Source organism: Notolepis coatsorum (genome assembly GCF_963971535.1).
Source record: "Notolepis coatsorum genome assembly, chromosome: 18".
NCBI lineage: Eukaryota > Metazoa > Chordata > Actinopteri > Aulopiformes > Paralepididae > Notolepis > Notolepis coatsorum.
Genome location: NC_140182.1, coordinates 60,675,315 through 60,692,959, shown reverse-complemented (window position 1 = coordinate 60,692,959; position 17,645 = coordinate 60,675,315). Strand labels below are relative to the sequence as shown.

Here is a 17,645-nt window from a genome sequence, read left to right as displayed (position 1 = left end):
GATGTGCTGTTTGATGGATTTGATGACGTGACGTGACTTGATAAATTGAATGAGCCTTTGACGTTTTTGATGAATGAATTTGAGAAAATGCATTTATCTTTTCAAGCACTGTTATCTGATGATGAACATGAGGTGTCACTGGTATAAACCAAATGGTAATCAATTCAATGCATGTATGGATTAGGTCCGAAACAGATTAAAACCTGATTAATAGTGTAACTGCAAGCCTCCCTCCAAGCCTCTCTTTGGAAACCATGTATTTATATAGTACATAATACCTAAGCACATACAGATATCCTCATGATATAATTTGTATCAATTAGATATACTATTTGGGCTTGTTTTTTTCGTTATTCTGAAAGAGCTGAACTAATTATTTTCGCTAGCAAGATCTCATTTGATTATTCATTCCATAAGCCTATACTGCCAGCAGGCACGCCCATTCTGCAATCTGTTAATAAAGTTTTAAATCAATCAATCAATCAATGCCGTTAGAAGATCAGGATTTCTGCTATCGACACTTGCTGTCTTTTCAGCTGAGGCGGGCGCGCGCAATTATCCTGATTCTCAAGTCTGGTTCAAATGAACGAGACTGAATCCACCTTCGAGGAACAGGAAAATCCCGGATTCAAACATCGGGTTAATTGAATCTGGATAATGGGACTCTTGATCGACTTAGTTGAACCAGGTACGGGGAATAGGGCCCAGGTGTGGACTTCTCAAAGCTATTATCAAACACTACAAGACGAATGGCCTGACACCACGTGATAGGAAGAAACAGCCGCGCACCCACAAAAGGTTTCTCAGTACCGAAGACATACAACGTGTTGTGACCTTTCTCACAAATTATGCCGAGGTCCATTCTATTGTCTTTCCGTAGACATCCTGGCCACAGAGACTACAGTGCCAAGTTACTGGCAAGCAATGTGACCAAAGCGTCAGTGTGGCGCCTCTACAGACCTGCTGGGGAGCAAACAGGTATGTGTGTTTTTTATTTATTTCTTATCATTATAATTTTTACGCTATACAAACCAGTCATAAGTAGGTACTTTATGTATGTACCTGTATGTAAGGAATTGACGACCCTAACATTCCATAAAACACTTGTGTTTACACAGCAATTGTGTAAAATTGCCCCATTAAGTAGCCAACCTCTGTCATTGTGTATGTAAGGCATTGACGACCCTAACATTCAAAACTATTACCAAGACAAAGACATTAACGATCTAACATTCCATAAACCACTTGTGTTTCTAGGACATCGCATTGTTGGTCAGAGGAGCTTTCTACAGTTATGGAACACCCTTCTCAATATTTATACTCCAACAGGGAACAGACCGTTTATTTCTACATACATCCGTTCCTGTGCAATCCCAGGCTAAAAAGTGGCCATTTCCCAAAAATCTCTGCTAATTTTCTAGGAAGAGAGATATCGGTCTTTTGTGAAGCATGCTCAGTTCTGGCTCTGGAGTGCTCTTGCGACTACTGCGGCGCGGTGAACAGATATCGTTACATCCTCGGCCGGTTTGGCTTTAGTATTTTTATGATTAGCCAGAAATGAAGACTCCAACGTAGTCTGGTGAAAACGCACCTTCTGGATCGATCGTCACCTTGTTTTTCCTCTTCATAATAATCTCCAATCGTTTGCTACACACGATCACTATTACAGAGTCTCTGACAAACAGTTTGCTGTTCAGAGTTCATATGGGGGACAGGAAACTGGCCCAGATGTACTCAAAAGGTAGTACTGCCACCTATCGGAATTCGATCGTTATCAGTGTTACCAAATCTATACACAAGTTGTGGGAGTGTCTAGTATCATACTTTTTTTTATTTTATTTTTTTTAAACGAATATACTCGTTTTTGGTGTTCAACGTTCACATTTTCGAGATCGCCAAATGATTGACGGAGCTAGAGCCTCGAGAGTCTGGGATGGTAATCTGACTCTGCCATGTACAATGGCCCATGCCTCACATATCGCCATGTAACTCGAGAACCGCTGAACGGATTCTGTCGACTGAGGTGGTACTCGACAGGCAACAAATAGGGCTTTAATTATATATATTGTATAAAAAATAATGCAGACCCGAATGCATGTGTGGTTCTCAACATGGGGTCTTGGGACCCCCAGGGGTTATTGAGGGGGTTCCAGAGGGTCCCCAGAAAAATAGGGAATAGTTTAATTTCACTAATCATTTCTTCACTAGAAGTTATACACAATGAAAGAATGTACAATAATAACTATATATTAGTATAGGCTTCACTCTCATTTGTGTTATCTCCACACCTACAGACAGTTGTGGAATTATCAACTAAATCATATCTAACAACAAATAATATATAATAATATATGTATATAAATAAATTATATATTCTCAAATGGGGGTCCCTGAGACAACGTCTCGTCAAATGGAGGGCCGACAGCATTTCAATTGGGTGGTCCTTCACATGAAAAGGTTTTGAGAACCACTGCTGTAGTCAAATCATAGAATGAACTAAAAAAATATATATTTAAAAGAGAAAAAGCCTTCCACTCACAGAGCCGCTATTCCCCAGTGGGCTCCCGACTTCTTCCCAGCCTCAATAAACAGTGAGAGGCCGATGAGGTTGATGGTGGGAGCGATAGCCAATGGGCCGATAAACTTAAGCACCAAGCCCACCAGGCCAGTTAATCCCAAGACAAGCTGGAGCAGGGAAGACACCAGGATGGCTCCTTGGATCTGTGAATAGTAAAGTCACTGGGTTACATAGATATATGCATGTGATTATCACCCATACAGAAAAGGCTTGTAATAAACATGTTTTCTGCCTTCAGATATCAAGTATAGCCTTCTGATATCACATATTACATTAGATTCTATTCAAATTGATTGTCTTTATACAGCACCAGTACATTACAACGAAAAGAAGTTTGGCATCCAACCAGAGTGCAAATGTAACAGTAAAGTGCAATAGTAATGTAAAGGTGATTACTACTGAGTATAGTGCTAATCAGATGTATGTACAGAGTTGTAGTATTAATATGTACAGTGATACAGGTATAAAGACACTATGGTAGTAGTCATACTGCCCGGCAGCGTAACTAGTAAGAGTAGGTAAGGGATATCTACAGATTATATGCAGGTATGTACAGATAGATGTGGATAGATATATATATGGTAAGAATAAATAAATTGTCTCATATAACCAGGGCTTGACATTAACTTTTTGGTTCACCAGCCACCTTGGCTAGTGGTTTTCCAAAGTCACTAGCCACCAGGGGTGTAAAAAGTAGCCAGGAATTATTATTAAATGAAAGTATGGGTACCATCTCAAAATCTTGCACAAGACCAATCAGCGGGTTAATTTTACATTGATGGGGATTTGATTGACTGTTTTTAAATAAAGTGCGGCCGCAGGATTAATAACGTTAACGTTAGTTCGGCCAGAGAAACAAATATACGAATTAAAATTGTTGGACCTGTGAGATTTGTACTTTGTAGGTCTGCATTTTATATGTAAAGAGTAAAAAGTATTTGTTTTTCTCTGAACTGTAATTGAGTAAAAGTACAAGTATACAAACCTAATAATAATACTTGAGTAAAGTACAAATCCCCCAAAACAGTACTTAAGTATTGTAACAAAGTACAATTACTCAAGTACTTTACACCCCTGCTAGCCACTCAGCATTTTCACTAGCGAAAAATCACACACACACACTCTATCCAAATATCCAGTTCGTTTTTATAGTGTAAAATTTGGCTACTTGAGACAGAGGGGGCTTTCCCACTAGGCATCAGGGGTCGAATCCGAGCACGATCGCCCCAAAATCTATGTGATGAGAACGCTCCGTTCTGTCACCGGGGACGCTGATTCACTCCATGCCGGGACCACTTGAAAAGGTGGTTTTGGGGGCGAATCAGCGTCGCCGGCGACGAAACAATCGCAGATGTGCAAACAAACTGTACCAAAACATGGAGGAGGCTTGCAGTAACAAGTGGTTCTGTTGGTGCTAACCTGCTTGCCCAGAATAGAGTTGTATTCATACTTCGATTTTCTAATATTATTTACCGTACTTTCCGGACTATAAGCCGCGGCTTTTTTCCCCATTTTTTTACCCTGCAGCTTATATAACGGTGCGGCTTATATGTGACTCGACGTGACCAAACTCGAAAATGTAAACATCTAAATATTGCTTTTTTGACTGCATTGAAAGGTTATTTATCTGTTCCCTTATTTGCTAAACTTAATACAACTTGTAAATGAGTTAATGCTTGTTATTTGTCCGACAGTATTGTGTCCCAAAGCTAATTACATATGGTAATTAAACATTAAAACACCTGCGGCTTATAGTCCAGTGCGGTTTATATATGTACACATCATTCAATTTAGCTGCTGCGGCTTATAGTCAGGTGCGGCTTATAGTGCGAAAAGTACGGTAGGTCCGTTTGGGATTGTAGTGTAAAACCTGCTCCAACGAGGGAAGCTGTGTTGCAATTCAGCCGAGCGCTTATGTCTCTCTCTCTCTCTCTCTCTCTCTCTCTTCTCTCTCTCTCTCTCTCTCTCTCTCTCTCTCTCTCTCTCTCTCTCTCTCTCAGCCTGCACCCAGTTAAGGTGGTATTGAGAGAGAACATTATATCTTATCATAAGATATAATGTGCCCTCTCAATACCACCTTAACTCATTCAGTGCCAGGGATTAGCCTGGTCCCATTCTAGCTATGCCATGATTTAAAGATAGGAGTGTGTCACCTTGTTTGTAGAGCTATATCTATATTCTATATCATAGGTATGGAGACAATACTATAGTCATTTGACAGTGACTTTCTTCCATCGAACATGCAAAAAAGCGATAATTTTTTCATGCATACGTTCATGTCTTATCCCGTGGTGAATATAAGTATATTTATTTTGTTTATTTAAACAGATCCCCATTAGCTGACGCCTTAGCAGCAGCTAGTCTTCCTGGGGTCCAACAACATACATATACACAAGATAACATACACCTAGCATATATCACAAAGACAATTAATCATAGAATAGAGTAAAACATGTATCATAGAAAAAAAGAAATGTAAAACAGGAGATGAAAAAACAAGAGATAAAATCCAGTTATACCAAAATAAAACAATTTATCAGGGTGTGCATGTATTCCAGCTGTGCTGAATACAAAATGTTATTGTGTGTGCAAGTGTAAATAGTGTTTAAGATTTCTTTTAAAACAAGCCTTTTCTTTGATGTTCCTAACATCGCCGGGAAGACAGTTCCAGGATACTATCGCCCTATAAAATACTGCCCTTTTCATAAAATTAGATTTAGGTAGAGGTAAATTAATCAATCCACCCATTGCCCCTCTGGTTGAATGTCTGTGAGTACTTGCGCTGTACACAATGCAATTATACAGGAACTTTGGAGTTTGAGTAACTCTATGAAAATATGTTATTAAGTTAGCAGATAATCTTACCTTAACACTGAGCCATGAGAGACGTGCATGCATGTCAACTACACTAGTCCTAGGTGAGCAGCCTAGGACCAGTCTAGCTGCCTTGTTTTGAGCTATTTGTAGTTTTCTGAGTAGACCATTGGATGCAGACTTGCAGACATACTACAGAGCAGTAGTCTAATTGACATAAAACCATAGAGCACACAATTTGACGAAACAGCACTGATGTGAGATAAGGTGAGCACTTCCGTGTGACTGAAACCGCTCTGCCCATTTTGGCAACCACCTTGTTGATGTGATCAGACCATGACAATGCACCATCAAGCCAGAGTCCTAAACGCTTCACAGTCTTTACCTGTTCAATGGTTTGACCCTCAATCTGTAAATTCAATTTGGGATTGTGGGAGTCTATAATTAGAGCCGAATATTATGCACTTTGTTTTTGATAAATTAAGTATACGTTTATTTGATTTTATCCAGTTATATATAATGCTCAGCTCACTAGACAGAACCTGACTAAGCTCTGTACATGTTGCAGCCGCATAATAAATAGTGGAATCGTCGGCATACATTGTCAAATTAAAAAAATTTAATAAGAGGGGTCCTAGGCAACTTCCTTGCGGGACCCCGCAGTCCAGGGCCCTACTGCTCGATAGAGCCCCATTAAAATAAACTATCTGCGACCTGGCCGACAGATAACTCCTAACCCATTGGATTGCAGAGGATTTAAAACCATAGCACACAAGTTTAGACGTTAAAATGTCGTGGTCGATTACATCGAAGGCTGCGCTAAAATCAAGTAATACAGTACCAATGAGCTTTGAGTTGTCCATAGAGGTGAGCCAACTATCAGACATTTGAGTGATGGCGGTACAGGTGGAATTACCAGGCCTATACGCATGTTGGAATAAAGTAGTTAAACCATTAGCAGAGAAATAGATTTGTATTTGCTCATACACAATTTTTTCCAACAGTTTGCTAAGTACTGGCACAATGCTGATAGGCCTGCTATTGGGACCACAGAAAGTTGCTTTTGTGTCTTTAGGTAGTGGGATGATCTTTCCCTCCTTCCACAATTTTGGACACACGCCACTAATCAAACATCTATTAAAAATATGACAGATTGGTTTCGAAACATATGCCGCAGATTAGGGATGTCCGATATTATCGGCCTACCGATATTATCGGCCGATATCGGCCTTAAAATGTGATATCGGAAAATATATGTATCGTTTTTTTTTTTACATTTCTATAACCTTTATTTACCCAGGCAAGCAAGAACAAATTCTGATTTTATTTATTGTCAAAAGTATGCATAATGTTGTATTAATTCCACAACAAGAGATATGTAATGTTAATTACCTGAAATTATTCAATTTTTTGGGGGGGGGGGAAACCCTGCATATATCGGTATCGGTTGATATTGGTATCGGAAACTAAGAGTTTGACAATATCGGTATATCGGTATCGGTAAAAAAGCCAATATCGAGCATCCCTACCGCAGATATTCTTAACAACTTGCTGTCAAGGAGGTCAGTACCAACAGGCCCGCCAACAGGTAGAGAGCTCAACAACCTTTCAACCATTCCAGCATAAATCTGGTGGAATTCAAAAGTGCACATCTTATTATTCATGATGTGCTTTTTTATAAGCACATCAGAGTTAGAATTGACAGTACTGTCCATATTCTCTCTAAGTTTAGAGACTTTAATGACAAAATAATCATTAAAATAATTTGCGATCTGAAGTGGCTTAGTCAAGTAGACGCCATCTGATTCTACAAAAGAAATGGAGGTCATCTTTTTACCCATGATTTCCTTCATTACATTTCCATAATTTTTTACTGTCGTTACCGCTTTCAGAAATTCTCTTTTGATAGTAGGTTCTTTTATTTATTTTATTCATTTTGGTTACCTGATTTCTTAACGTACAATAAAGTTTTCTGTCAACAGAAGATCCAGAAAGAGCAGCAACCTTTTTGGCCTCGTCCCTTTGAGCCATCAAGTTCTTCAGTACTATATCTATCCATGGCGCACATTTAGCTTTAGCCGTGAATTTCCTTAATGGTGCATGAATGTTCACAATTTTCATAAAATGCTCCATAAATAAATTCAAAGAGATCTCAGGATCGTCAATGGTGCATACATCAGCCCATTCAATATGCTTAAAGGAAAACTCCAACATTTTGGGAAATTTGCTTATTTAACATCTTCCCTGGAGTTAGACAAGAAGATACATACCTTTTTTGTCTCTGTGCGTGCATTTAGCTTTGGGAACAGTCGCTCCGTTAGCGTAGCTTAGCTTCATCACTGAAAGTGGGGGTGGACAATAGCCTGATGTTCCCTTACAGTGTATACAGTCACCAAATACACTCTAAATTAGGGCTGGGCGATATAACGATAACGATAAATATCGCGATATATTTTAATAATCGATATCGAATATCAAAATTTAAAAAAAATCGAAAAATCGTTTTTTTTTTTTTTTTTTTTTAATTTTTTTTTTTACCTGCAACAGGGCAGTTTTAAAACCAGAGACAGTGGACAGACTTGTCTTTCTTGCCTGCAACTTAAAGTAATGGCTTTGCTTGTCCAAATGACAATACTGACCAAATTCAGATTTCTTTTTCTCTTGTCCATTTATTTTGTTTGCTTTCTAATTTAAAATACATTTTGAAACCGTCTGTACACAGTAGGCTATGTGTGCTAGCAGAACTAGACTCCAGTCACGAGTCACAGTGCACATGTGCGGTGGTTTGTCCACCAAAAAAGCGCCAAAAGATCGAAAATAAACTAGCAGAGCCAGAACTGTTCAACTCCTCTGGAGCCACAGCCAGCAGAGAAGCCGGTTTACTTTAGCTTTTAAACCAGCTGCAGCCTGAGAACTGGAGTGTGAGGGGATGTAACACTAAAGATGGCGGCAATGACAAAGAATTGCTGCAAAATAAACATACATCTGTTGTTAAAAAAAATTATAATTTTCAATTCGATAATTATCGATATCGAGAAATAAAATAAAATTATTATATCGTTATTTTTTTCCATATCGCCCAGCCCTACTCTAAATACAACTCCAAAACGTTCATGTAAACATGTTGTGACCTGTGTATTTACCACGTGGAGAAATAAAAAATAATTGAATTAGACAATTACGTTTTATAAGCAAATATACTCTGAACTATTTTTTGCCTAAGCACTCGTCTCTGCGCGCAGCCAGTGATTTCTACGTGAAGCCGTGTTTGTGGACATTCTCATTAATTCAAAGGATCCGAACCGATTGAAGTCAAAGTTAAAAGTGCGACGTTTATAGCAGCGGAAAACATTTATTTTGTACATTATCTAACGTTAACACGAACCTAAACTAACTTTAGGTTAGTTGTAACGTTAGTTTAGGTTTGTGTTAATGTTAGATAATGTACAAAATAAACGTTTTCCGCTGCTATAGACGTCGCTCTTTTATTTTGAAACCCCCAAGAAAGGAAGTCATTATATTTGCTTTACTGACCGTCCGGTTCTGTGTTAGCTCCGGTTAGCTACGTACAGTACTTAGTATTATATTATCAATACCAGCCATTGGATTACTGTTTTCTAAATTGGGGAGGTTTTTAATCGTCAAGGTAAGAGGATTTTAAGTCATGGTATCCATAAACTTCAATCGGTTCGGATCCTTTGAATTAATGAGAATGTCCACAAACACGGCTTCACGTAGAAATCACTGGCTGCGCGCAGAGAACATCTTCATTAAATGTCTTATGATATAGAAATTATAATTTTGGGACAGGCCCTATGGTAGCTTAGTTCTCCTGGAGACAGCAACTAAATGATGGTCACTGAAGCCAACTGGGACTGAAACGAGTGAAGAGCACAGATCGGGAGTATTAGGTCGCTTTCACATATAGTTTTGGTGGACTCGGTGCGGTTGTGGTGGTGAAGTTGCAACATTGTTGCATTCTTCATTTGGTTCGCCTGCGTTCACATAGCAATCTGTCAGGCGCACCGAACTTTCTGAACAATGTCACACGGTCGAAAAGGGCGCTCGTCTATTGGACAGTGGAAATGTGTGTGTGGCTGCGAGCCTGTGTGTGCGTGCGCGTGTGTGTGTGTCTGTGTGTGGACTGCGAGCCCTCCAGATCAGCGGAGGTGGGGTTGGACGTGGCATTGATCCATTGTTCTATTGAAGCTCATTACCACCATCCTCTCGCTAAACAACTTGTACACCACGTTGTTTTTATGAGTGCCCATAGTTAGATAGATAGATAGATAGATAGATAGATAGATAGATAGATAGATAGATAGATAGATAGATAGATAGAGAGAGAGAGAGATAGAGAGATAGAGAGAGAGATATATGCAGTGTGCTTGTTTTGCAGTGAATGCTGCGAGCAGTGGTAATAATAAGCACTTCCTATATTTGGTCCGCGTTTGGTCCGCTGAAGCGAACCGAGACCTACGTTTTCAGGCAGACCAGAGTTCGTGTGTTTGGTCCGCGGACCGAGTTCGACGCGCATTCACACAAACCCGAAAAACTGGACTATCGAATTCTGGTCCGATAGTCCGGACCAAACAGCCCCTGTGTGAAAGCGACCTTAGTGTAAATGTGATCAATACATTTAGAAGTTTTAACCCCAAAATTATTCATGGCAATTCTCGTTGGTTGGAAAATGTATTGCAATAATCCACAGGTGTCAGTTATGGTTTTGAGCCTGTTCTTCAGAGGACAATTTTCAGAAAGCCAATCGATATTAAAATCACCAAGACAGTACAACTCTCTATTTTTCTCTGTGGCCCTGTCCAACATGTCACATAAGCTACATAAATACTGTATATTGGCACTGGGTGCCCTATAACAGCAGCCAATAAGTATAGGTTTCAGGTTGCACTTGTAGCCATATAGCTTCAATATCATTTATCATTAAATCCTGCCTAAGTTTCACAGGGAAATGTTCACGAATAAAAATTGCCACACTGTGAAACCATAAATCTCAACCTCAGAATCTTCGAAGGAGCTGTCCAGATGAGTTTCGGAAACCGCTAGAATATCAACCTTATTTGACTCCAAGAATAGAGCAAGCTCATGAGTTTTGTTCCTCAGGCTACATATATTAATGTGAGCAAGGACTAGGCCTTTCGGCAGGTTGACTATGACATCCATAATAAATGGTTAATGTGATAAGTGATAATAGATAAAAAATAGTGAATGTAACATGTCTTCTAGGATGGATGATCACTCTTCGGTCTTGAACCCTGTGGAAGGCCCACTTGATCAGGGGCAGGGACCCCCAGAGTTGACTGGGTGGGCACTCTGTTCCTCTGATGTCGCCTGGGGCTTACTGAGCGCCCCTCCTCAGTAAGCCCCAGGCGACATCAGAGGAACAGAGTGCCCACCCAGTCAGTATAGTTTAGGAGTGATCCGGGATCATTCCTGAAAATCTGGTTTATAGGGCGCTACGTGTATTCTACTATAAGTGTTGGCGTTTCTTGCCTGGACACGCTACTATTTCCAAATCAAATGTATACAATAGGTATTATGTTTCATCATGAATGAATGAATTAATGCATTTTTTTATGCTTTGATGGCCATCAATGGCTTTCTTGTTGAACACTACAGACGCTGATCAGCTGGATCGATATGAAAACATTGTTGGATCAAGCTGAAATTGATAGTCAGATAGTCCTTACCTTTGGTCGGGGGTATTCCAAAAATAATATTCCAATTGTCTGATTGCAATTTCCAGTATTGGTGTCCATCTGGTCCCAGACATAATTTGGCACAACTTATGGATCGAGTGTGCCAGATGCGTTTCGAAGTGGTCGGATGAAGCGATTTAGCGCCCGGAGGGATTTAAAGGTAACACACGGTCTGGAACAGGGTTTACTGCACTCTCGATACTGCCACCTAACCGGATATGGCCGGCACTGCACCCTCAGGGTCCCAGTATGCCTTTTAACAGCAACATACAGGTCTGTGACATTGAATAGAATATTAAAATCGAAAAAAAGAAAAACGGACCAAATAACGAGTTTACTCATTGTTGGCATTCAACGCATGGCGCCCAATAACAAGTAAACTCGTTGTTGGTGGGGAATTTTATTTATCCTTTATTTATCCAGGAATGTCCCATTGAGATACAAGATCTCTTCTTCCAGGGAGTCCTGAATGAGTTAAGGCTCTCTTCACTTCTCACATGCTTCTCCGTCTCTGTGTATATGCGTGTGCGTGTTGGGCGAGTGTGTCTGAGGGAGAGACGATAGTAATCGCGCACTGCGTTGCGAGAGAAAAATAGACTCATTACACGAGACGCAAGTAAGCGTGCACTGCATTCCGAGAGAGAGAAAGAGACTCTCATTTTGCGCGATGCAAGTAAGCGCACACTGCGTTCCGAGAGAGAAAGAGAAAGACTCTTCACTACGACTCTAAAACGGTGATGCTGCATGCAGTGGTGAATATTCATGGATGCCTTCCACAAAAATATGACCAGTAAAAAAGAAATATATATATATATATATATTTTTTTTTTATAGTTTACAATAATAAAATAAATCATTGTTTTTCATCTCTGTGAAAAAAAAATGTCATCCCTCCTGGAGAAATTAACCGAACAAGCGAAACCGTGTCCACTCTCTCTTAACACTGAGGCAGCCCAGGGGCCCGGTACACTGTCTGCTGGTAGCATTATTTTGATTGATTGAAGCCAGGACAGAAGTTCAAGGTGGTCCAAAAGGAGGCGAGAGGAGTATACCCAAAGAGACGGCTGAAGTGAATGTGGCAGAACGCAGGTCCATGCATGCAGAGAGTGCAGGGAAGAGAGAGAGGCGGAGGAGAAGGTGAGCTCAGGTCCTAGACACTGCCAGGGGAGAGGGAGCTGTCGGATGAAACAGAGATGGATTTGAGCGTGTCAAATATGAACCGGCTTAACTCATTCAGGGCCAACAACGTTTATATATACGTGCTTGCTCGCCATCCGTTAACTTATTGACCGCCGGGAATTAGATGGGGCCCCACTCTAGCACTGCCACGCTTTAAAAGATAGGAGTGCATCATCTTGTTTGTAGAGCTATAACTATATTCTATATTATAGCTATGGATACAATACTATGGCCCATTTGACATCACCTATCTATCGTTCAATATGTGAAAAAGAATAAATGTTTCCATCCATATGTTCCTGTGTTCTACCGTGGTGAATATAAGTATGGTTTTAGAGCGGTCTAGGGTAATTCCCAAAATGCTGAGTTATAGCCGTATACGTCAATTCCACTATCAGCCTGATTGGTATAAAAGCATTGCAGGATGAAGCAAAAATGTACGTCAAATCGTCCTTACCTGTGATCGGGAGTGTTCCAAAAATAATATTCCAATTGTTTGATCGCCATCTGGTACATCCCAATGTTCATTTGGTCCACGGCATAATCCACCACAACATATGGATCGGGGATATTTGACGCGCTTCAATGGAACCGGGAGAACTGTTCGCCTCGCCCGACAAGGAAAGATGAAACCCGAGACATTTGGCCGTTCCACAGGCCAAGATACAAGGTTACAGCGGGTGCTCAATACCGCTGTCTAGCTGGATGCGGCCGGTATTGCACTTTGGCATTCTCAGGATGATTCCCCATGTTAACCCAGAGTCTGTGTGCCTGTAATGAATAGAAATATCGAATAAAAGAAATAACTAGGGGTGTAACGATGCATAGATTAATCAAAATGCATCGAAGATTCTAATGTGACTATTCAACTGCATCGATTAGAATTTTCTTTTATTGATTATAATCGAGAAAAAGAAAAAAAAATGTTTTTTTTGTGTGTGTGTTGTTTTTATTGACCTACATGTATAGTGCTTCATGCTGAGTGAATCAGTTCCCCCAGCCACATTTGTATATTCAAAACATTTTGGGGAATTAACCCTTTACCGGTCACTTGTTGAAATACCTGGAAATTCACAATTTCAATTCTAGAATGTTATTTTGGTGCTATTTCAAAAGTCACCAATTAAAAGAAAATAATAATAAATAGATTTTCCCCCTGTAAATTAAGGTTAACCGAAGTGTCCGTGAACAGGCCCTCGACCGGTACCCTAAAAATGTGGGGGCTATGGGGCATATTTTTCCTTAGGGGGCATATCTATGAAACTTGGCAGGCTGATTCATAACATAAAATAAATAAGAACATTTATTGGGAGTTTTCTTGAATTTGCGTTGCCATGGCAACAGTAGCTGATAAAGGCCCAAAGAAGAATAGCGGACAAAACTATATAACTACATGGTACTACAGGGTACTACATGATACTACATGGTACTACAGGGTAATACATGGTACTACATGGTACTACAGGGTACTACATGATACTACATGGTACTACAGGGTACTACATGGCACTACAGGGTACTACATGGCAATACAGGGTACTACATGGCAATACATGGTACTACAGGGTACATGGCAATACAGGGTACTACATGGCACTACATGGCACTACAGGGTACTACATGGCACTACATTTGCTTAACTATTTTTATAAGAGACAAGCGAATTTATCTACGGTAATCTCCTAGTCAAAACAGATTTGCCCTTAAAGGTCCCATGCATCCATCTTCCTTTTGCCAAAGTACAAACAAAGTCTCAAGCGAACGCCGGTGGTCTCGCGAGAGGTTAAGCGTTGGGCCGTGACGTCAGAGGAGTCACTCCAAGCTGCACTTGGATGCACAGACTGGAGTGTATTCCGTGATAACACAGCCAATATTAACGAATACACCGAAACGGTGATTGACTATGTCTGTACTCTGGTAGAAGAAACAATCCCCTCCACCAAAATTAAAATCTACCCAAATCAAAAGCCCTGGGTAGACAAATCCGTCCGTGAGGCTCTGAAAGTGCGCACATCAGCATACAACACCGGGCTGGTGACAGGCAACATGGAAGAACACAAGATGGCAAGATACAACCTCAGGAGAGCAGTAATAGAGGCAAAACGGCGTTACAGGGATAAAGTTGAACTTCAGTTTGAACAGGCTGACTCTAGAGGCATGTGGCAGGGCCTCAGAACAATGACAGACTACAAAGGCACCCCCCTCAAACTGAACAGTGACATCTCCTTAGCAAATGATCTCAATTCCTTCTATGCGAGGTTTGAGGCTGTGAATAACAACACCAGCCTACAAACCACGGCAATGGGGGGGGGGGGGGGGGGGGTCTGCTGATGGAGACTCAGTGTTCAGGGTAACAGAGCATGAGGTGAGACGGATCTTTAAAAAAGTGAATATCAGGAAGGCAGCAGGACCGGACGGCATCCCCGGCCGCGTCCTAAAAGTCTGTGCCGACCAACTGGCCCCGGTATTCACTGACATCTTCAACCTGTCCTTGGAACAGGCTGTCATCCCCACCTGTCTGAAGAAGTCCACCATCATCCCTGTACCCAAAAAATCTACGCCCGCTTGCCTCAACGACTACCGCCCTGTAGCCCTCACCTCCATAGCCATGAAGTGCTTTGAGAAGCTAGTGAAGGGCTACATCTGTTCCGCCCTCCCCATCAACCTGGACCCTCTGCAATTTGCATATCGCCCCAACAGGTCCACGGAGGACGCCATAGCCCATGTGCTGCACACAGCAGCATCACACCTGGACAAGAGGCAGGGGAACTATGTGAGAATGCTGTTCATCGACTACAGCTCAGCATTCAATACCATAGTCCCCTCCAAACTCATAGCCAAGCTCAGGGACCTGGGCTTGAACTATGACCTCTGCCAGTGGGTCTTGGACTTCCTGACGGGCAGACCCCAGGTGGTAAGAGCCGGCAACTGCACCTCCTCATCCATCACGCTCAACATAGGGGCCCCCCAGGGCTGTGTTCTGAGCCCCCTCCTCTACTCCCTGTACACACATGACTGCGTAGCACAGTGGAACAACAACACCATCATCAAATTTGCTGATGACACAGTAGTTGTAACTGAGGGGTACAATTCCCTGACTGTATTGATAAGTATGGTATCATTAAACCACTACCGCTTTATGTACTTTAATTACTGGCCATACAGTACACGATATATGAATATGATGAACACTTCCCACAATGAAATCGGTTCCAGTCAAAGGTATTAATCAAGTATTTAATGGAGCAAAAGGTACATAGGATACTTTACATTATTCTTTCAATGCACTTGTAAGGCAAAGGAGTATGCGTAGGCAAATCAATAATGAATGTCCATTCTCTGGTTACGCAGGAGGTAATTATACAACCTGAATCTTAGGGAATTATATCTATGGTACACTAGTAATAGCGGGAGATACTGGAAGGGGTTCCCACTGGTTGTAAGCCAGCAGGGGGGGTAGAAGATCTGTCGGTAGTAGGACGTCTGGTCAACGATGACTAAGGAGACTTCAGGTACAGAAGCCGGTGCAGTAGCCTCTTGATCCACAGACGAATACAGCTTGGTTCTCTTGTAGACTGTAGCTCCACAGGGAAGAAAGCTAGTCGGCCTCAGGCTCTCTGGGCGCCGACTCGACTTGACTCCTCTCGGGGTAAATCCAACACGTGCAGGCGTCTGCGATTATCCGCTCCATAAATCACAGGACCAAAGCAAATATATTCCAGCCGCAAAGGGCTATGCAGCCGTCGGGTAGATTAATCCAGTGTACATGTCCATACGGCTCTCGTCTAGGTCTCCTCGGGTGAAAGCGCCATGCGGTCGGCCCAGCCTGGATAAGAACTCTAGCTAATAAGAGAAAGCGTTGGAGATGCTGGTCACTGTAGAATTCTAACCGCACGATACACTATACACAAATAGACTATTAAAGACTTAATAGAAATATGTCGCACTCGACGGTATAGCGCCAAACTCTGACAATTCAGTTATTAATTCGCACGCGGTCTCAATGCTCTATTCTGAGGCCAAACAAGCCATACTTCACCGCACGTTGTATCGTGGGTGAGGCTTCAACTTATCGGTAACATACTAAATGGACGAAGGGTACGGAGGTAAGGGTAAGAAGGGGCTTCTATATTCACCTGCGCCGTATTTATACGCACGGTGAACAAACTAGTTCCACTCTCACTTCTGTCGCGTATCCCTGGGCAAGGCCGGGCATGTCCAGACACATCTTGACGGTGACTTTGAACCTGGCTCCGGAGGCCGGTCCCTGGCGCCGGTGGACCGCTGTCCAATAGGAGAATGAACTATTATGGTCTGGGCTAAAGGGATATTCCGTGTATATGTACAAGGAATATACAGGGGATATCAAACGATATACAAATACTATGCAATATATATCAATAAATAAATATATATATTCGGTTTAATCTGATCCTTTGTAACAGTAGTGGTGGGCCTGATCTCTGCCAACGACGAAAGGGCCTACCTGGAAGAGGTAGAGAACCTGTCACAGTGGTGTCAGGAGAACTGCCTCTCCCTGAACGTCAGCAAAACAAAAGAGATGATTGTGGACTTCAGGAGGTCGGGGGTCAAGGACTACAGCCCCCTCAGCATCGACGGGGCACCGGTTGAGAGAGTGAACAGTTTCAAGTACCTCGGAGCCCACATATCCGAGGACTTGACATGGACCACACACATTGACAGTGTTGTGAAGAAGGCACGACAACGCCTCTACTTCCTCAGGCGCCTAAGGAAGTTCCAAGTCAGTCAGAAGATCCTTAGGAACTTCTACTCATGTACAATAGAGAGCATCCTGACCGGCAACATCACCTCCTGGTTTGGGAATAGCACTGCACAAGACCGTAGCAGACTACAAAGAGTGACACGTTCAGCCGAACGCACAATTGGAGGGGGGCTTCCCACCCTCCAGAACATTTACAACAAGCGGTGCAAGGGGAAGGCTAAGAGAATTATTAAGGACTCGAGCCACCCGAACAACTGCCTCTTTGAACTGCTGCGGTCAGGCAAGCGATACCGGAGTCTTAAGGCGAGCACAGAAAGACTCAGAAGAAGCTTCTATCCCCAGGCCATCAGGCTGCTAAACGAACAATAATCACTATGCAACAACCATCAAATGCACACAGCACACACACCCACACGCACACACTCACTCAAACAAACAACACACTGCAGCACCCACTCTCCACACTTTAGATCACACAAACACACTTACACTTTATATTTATTGATAAAGGATTTGCACTACAACTCGTACACCTACTGTGAATTGTACCTAAATTGCACCTCGTCCCATTTCTCCATTTCTGCCTTGCACTATATAGTATTGTATATTAGTA

The 17,645-nt window shown here is 41.9% G+C and overlaps 1 protein-coding gene across 1 annotated transcript in view; it reads right to left on the bottom strand.

Moving 5' to 3' along the window:
• Positions 1 to 17,645, bottom strand: part of LOC311245375 (solute carrier family 23 member 2) — a gene marked incomplete at both ends in the record, with an annotated part of 453,290 nt that overhangs the window by 137,525 nt on the left and 298,120 nt on the right. The window contains one exon of the mRNA XM_084335217.1: positions 2,540 to 2,721. Coding sequence (XP_084191343.1) covers positions 2,540 to 2,721 — 182 coding nt within the window. The remainder of the gene's footprint in view (positions 1 to 2,539; positions 2,722 to 17,645) is intronic.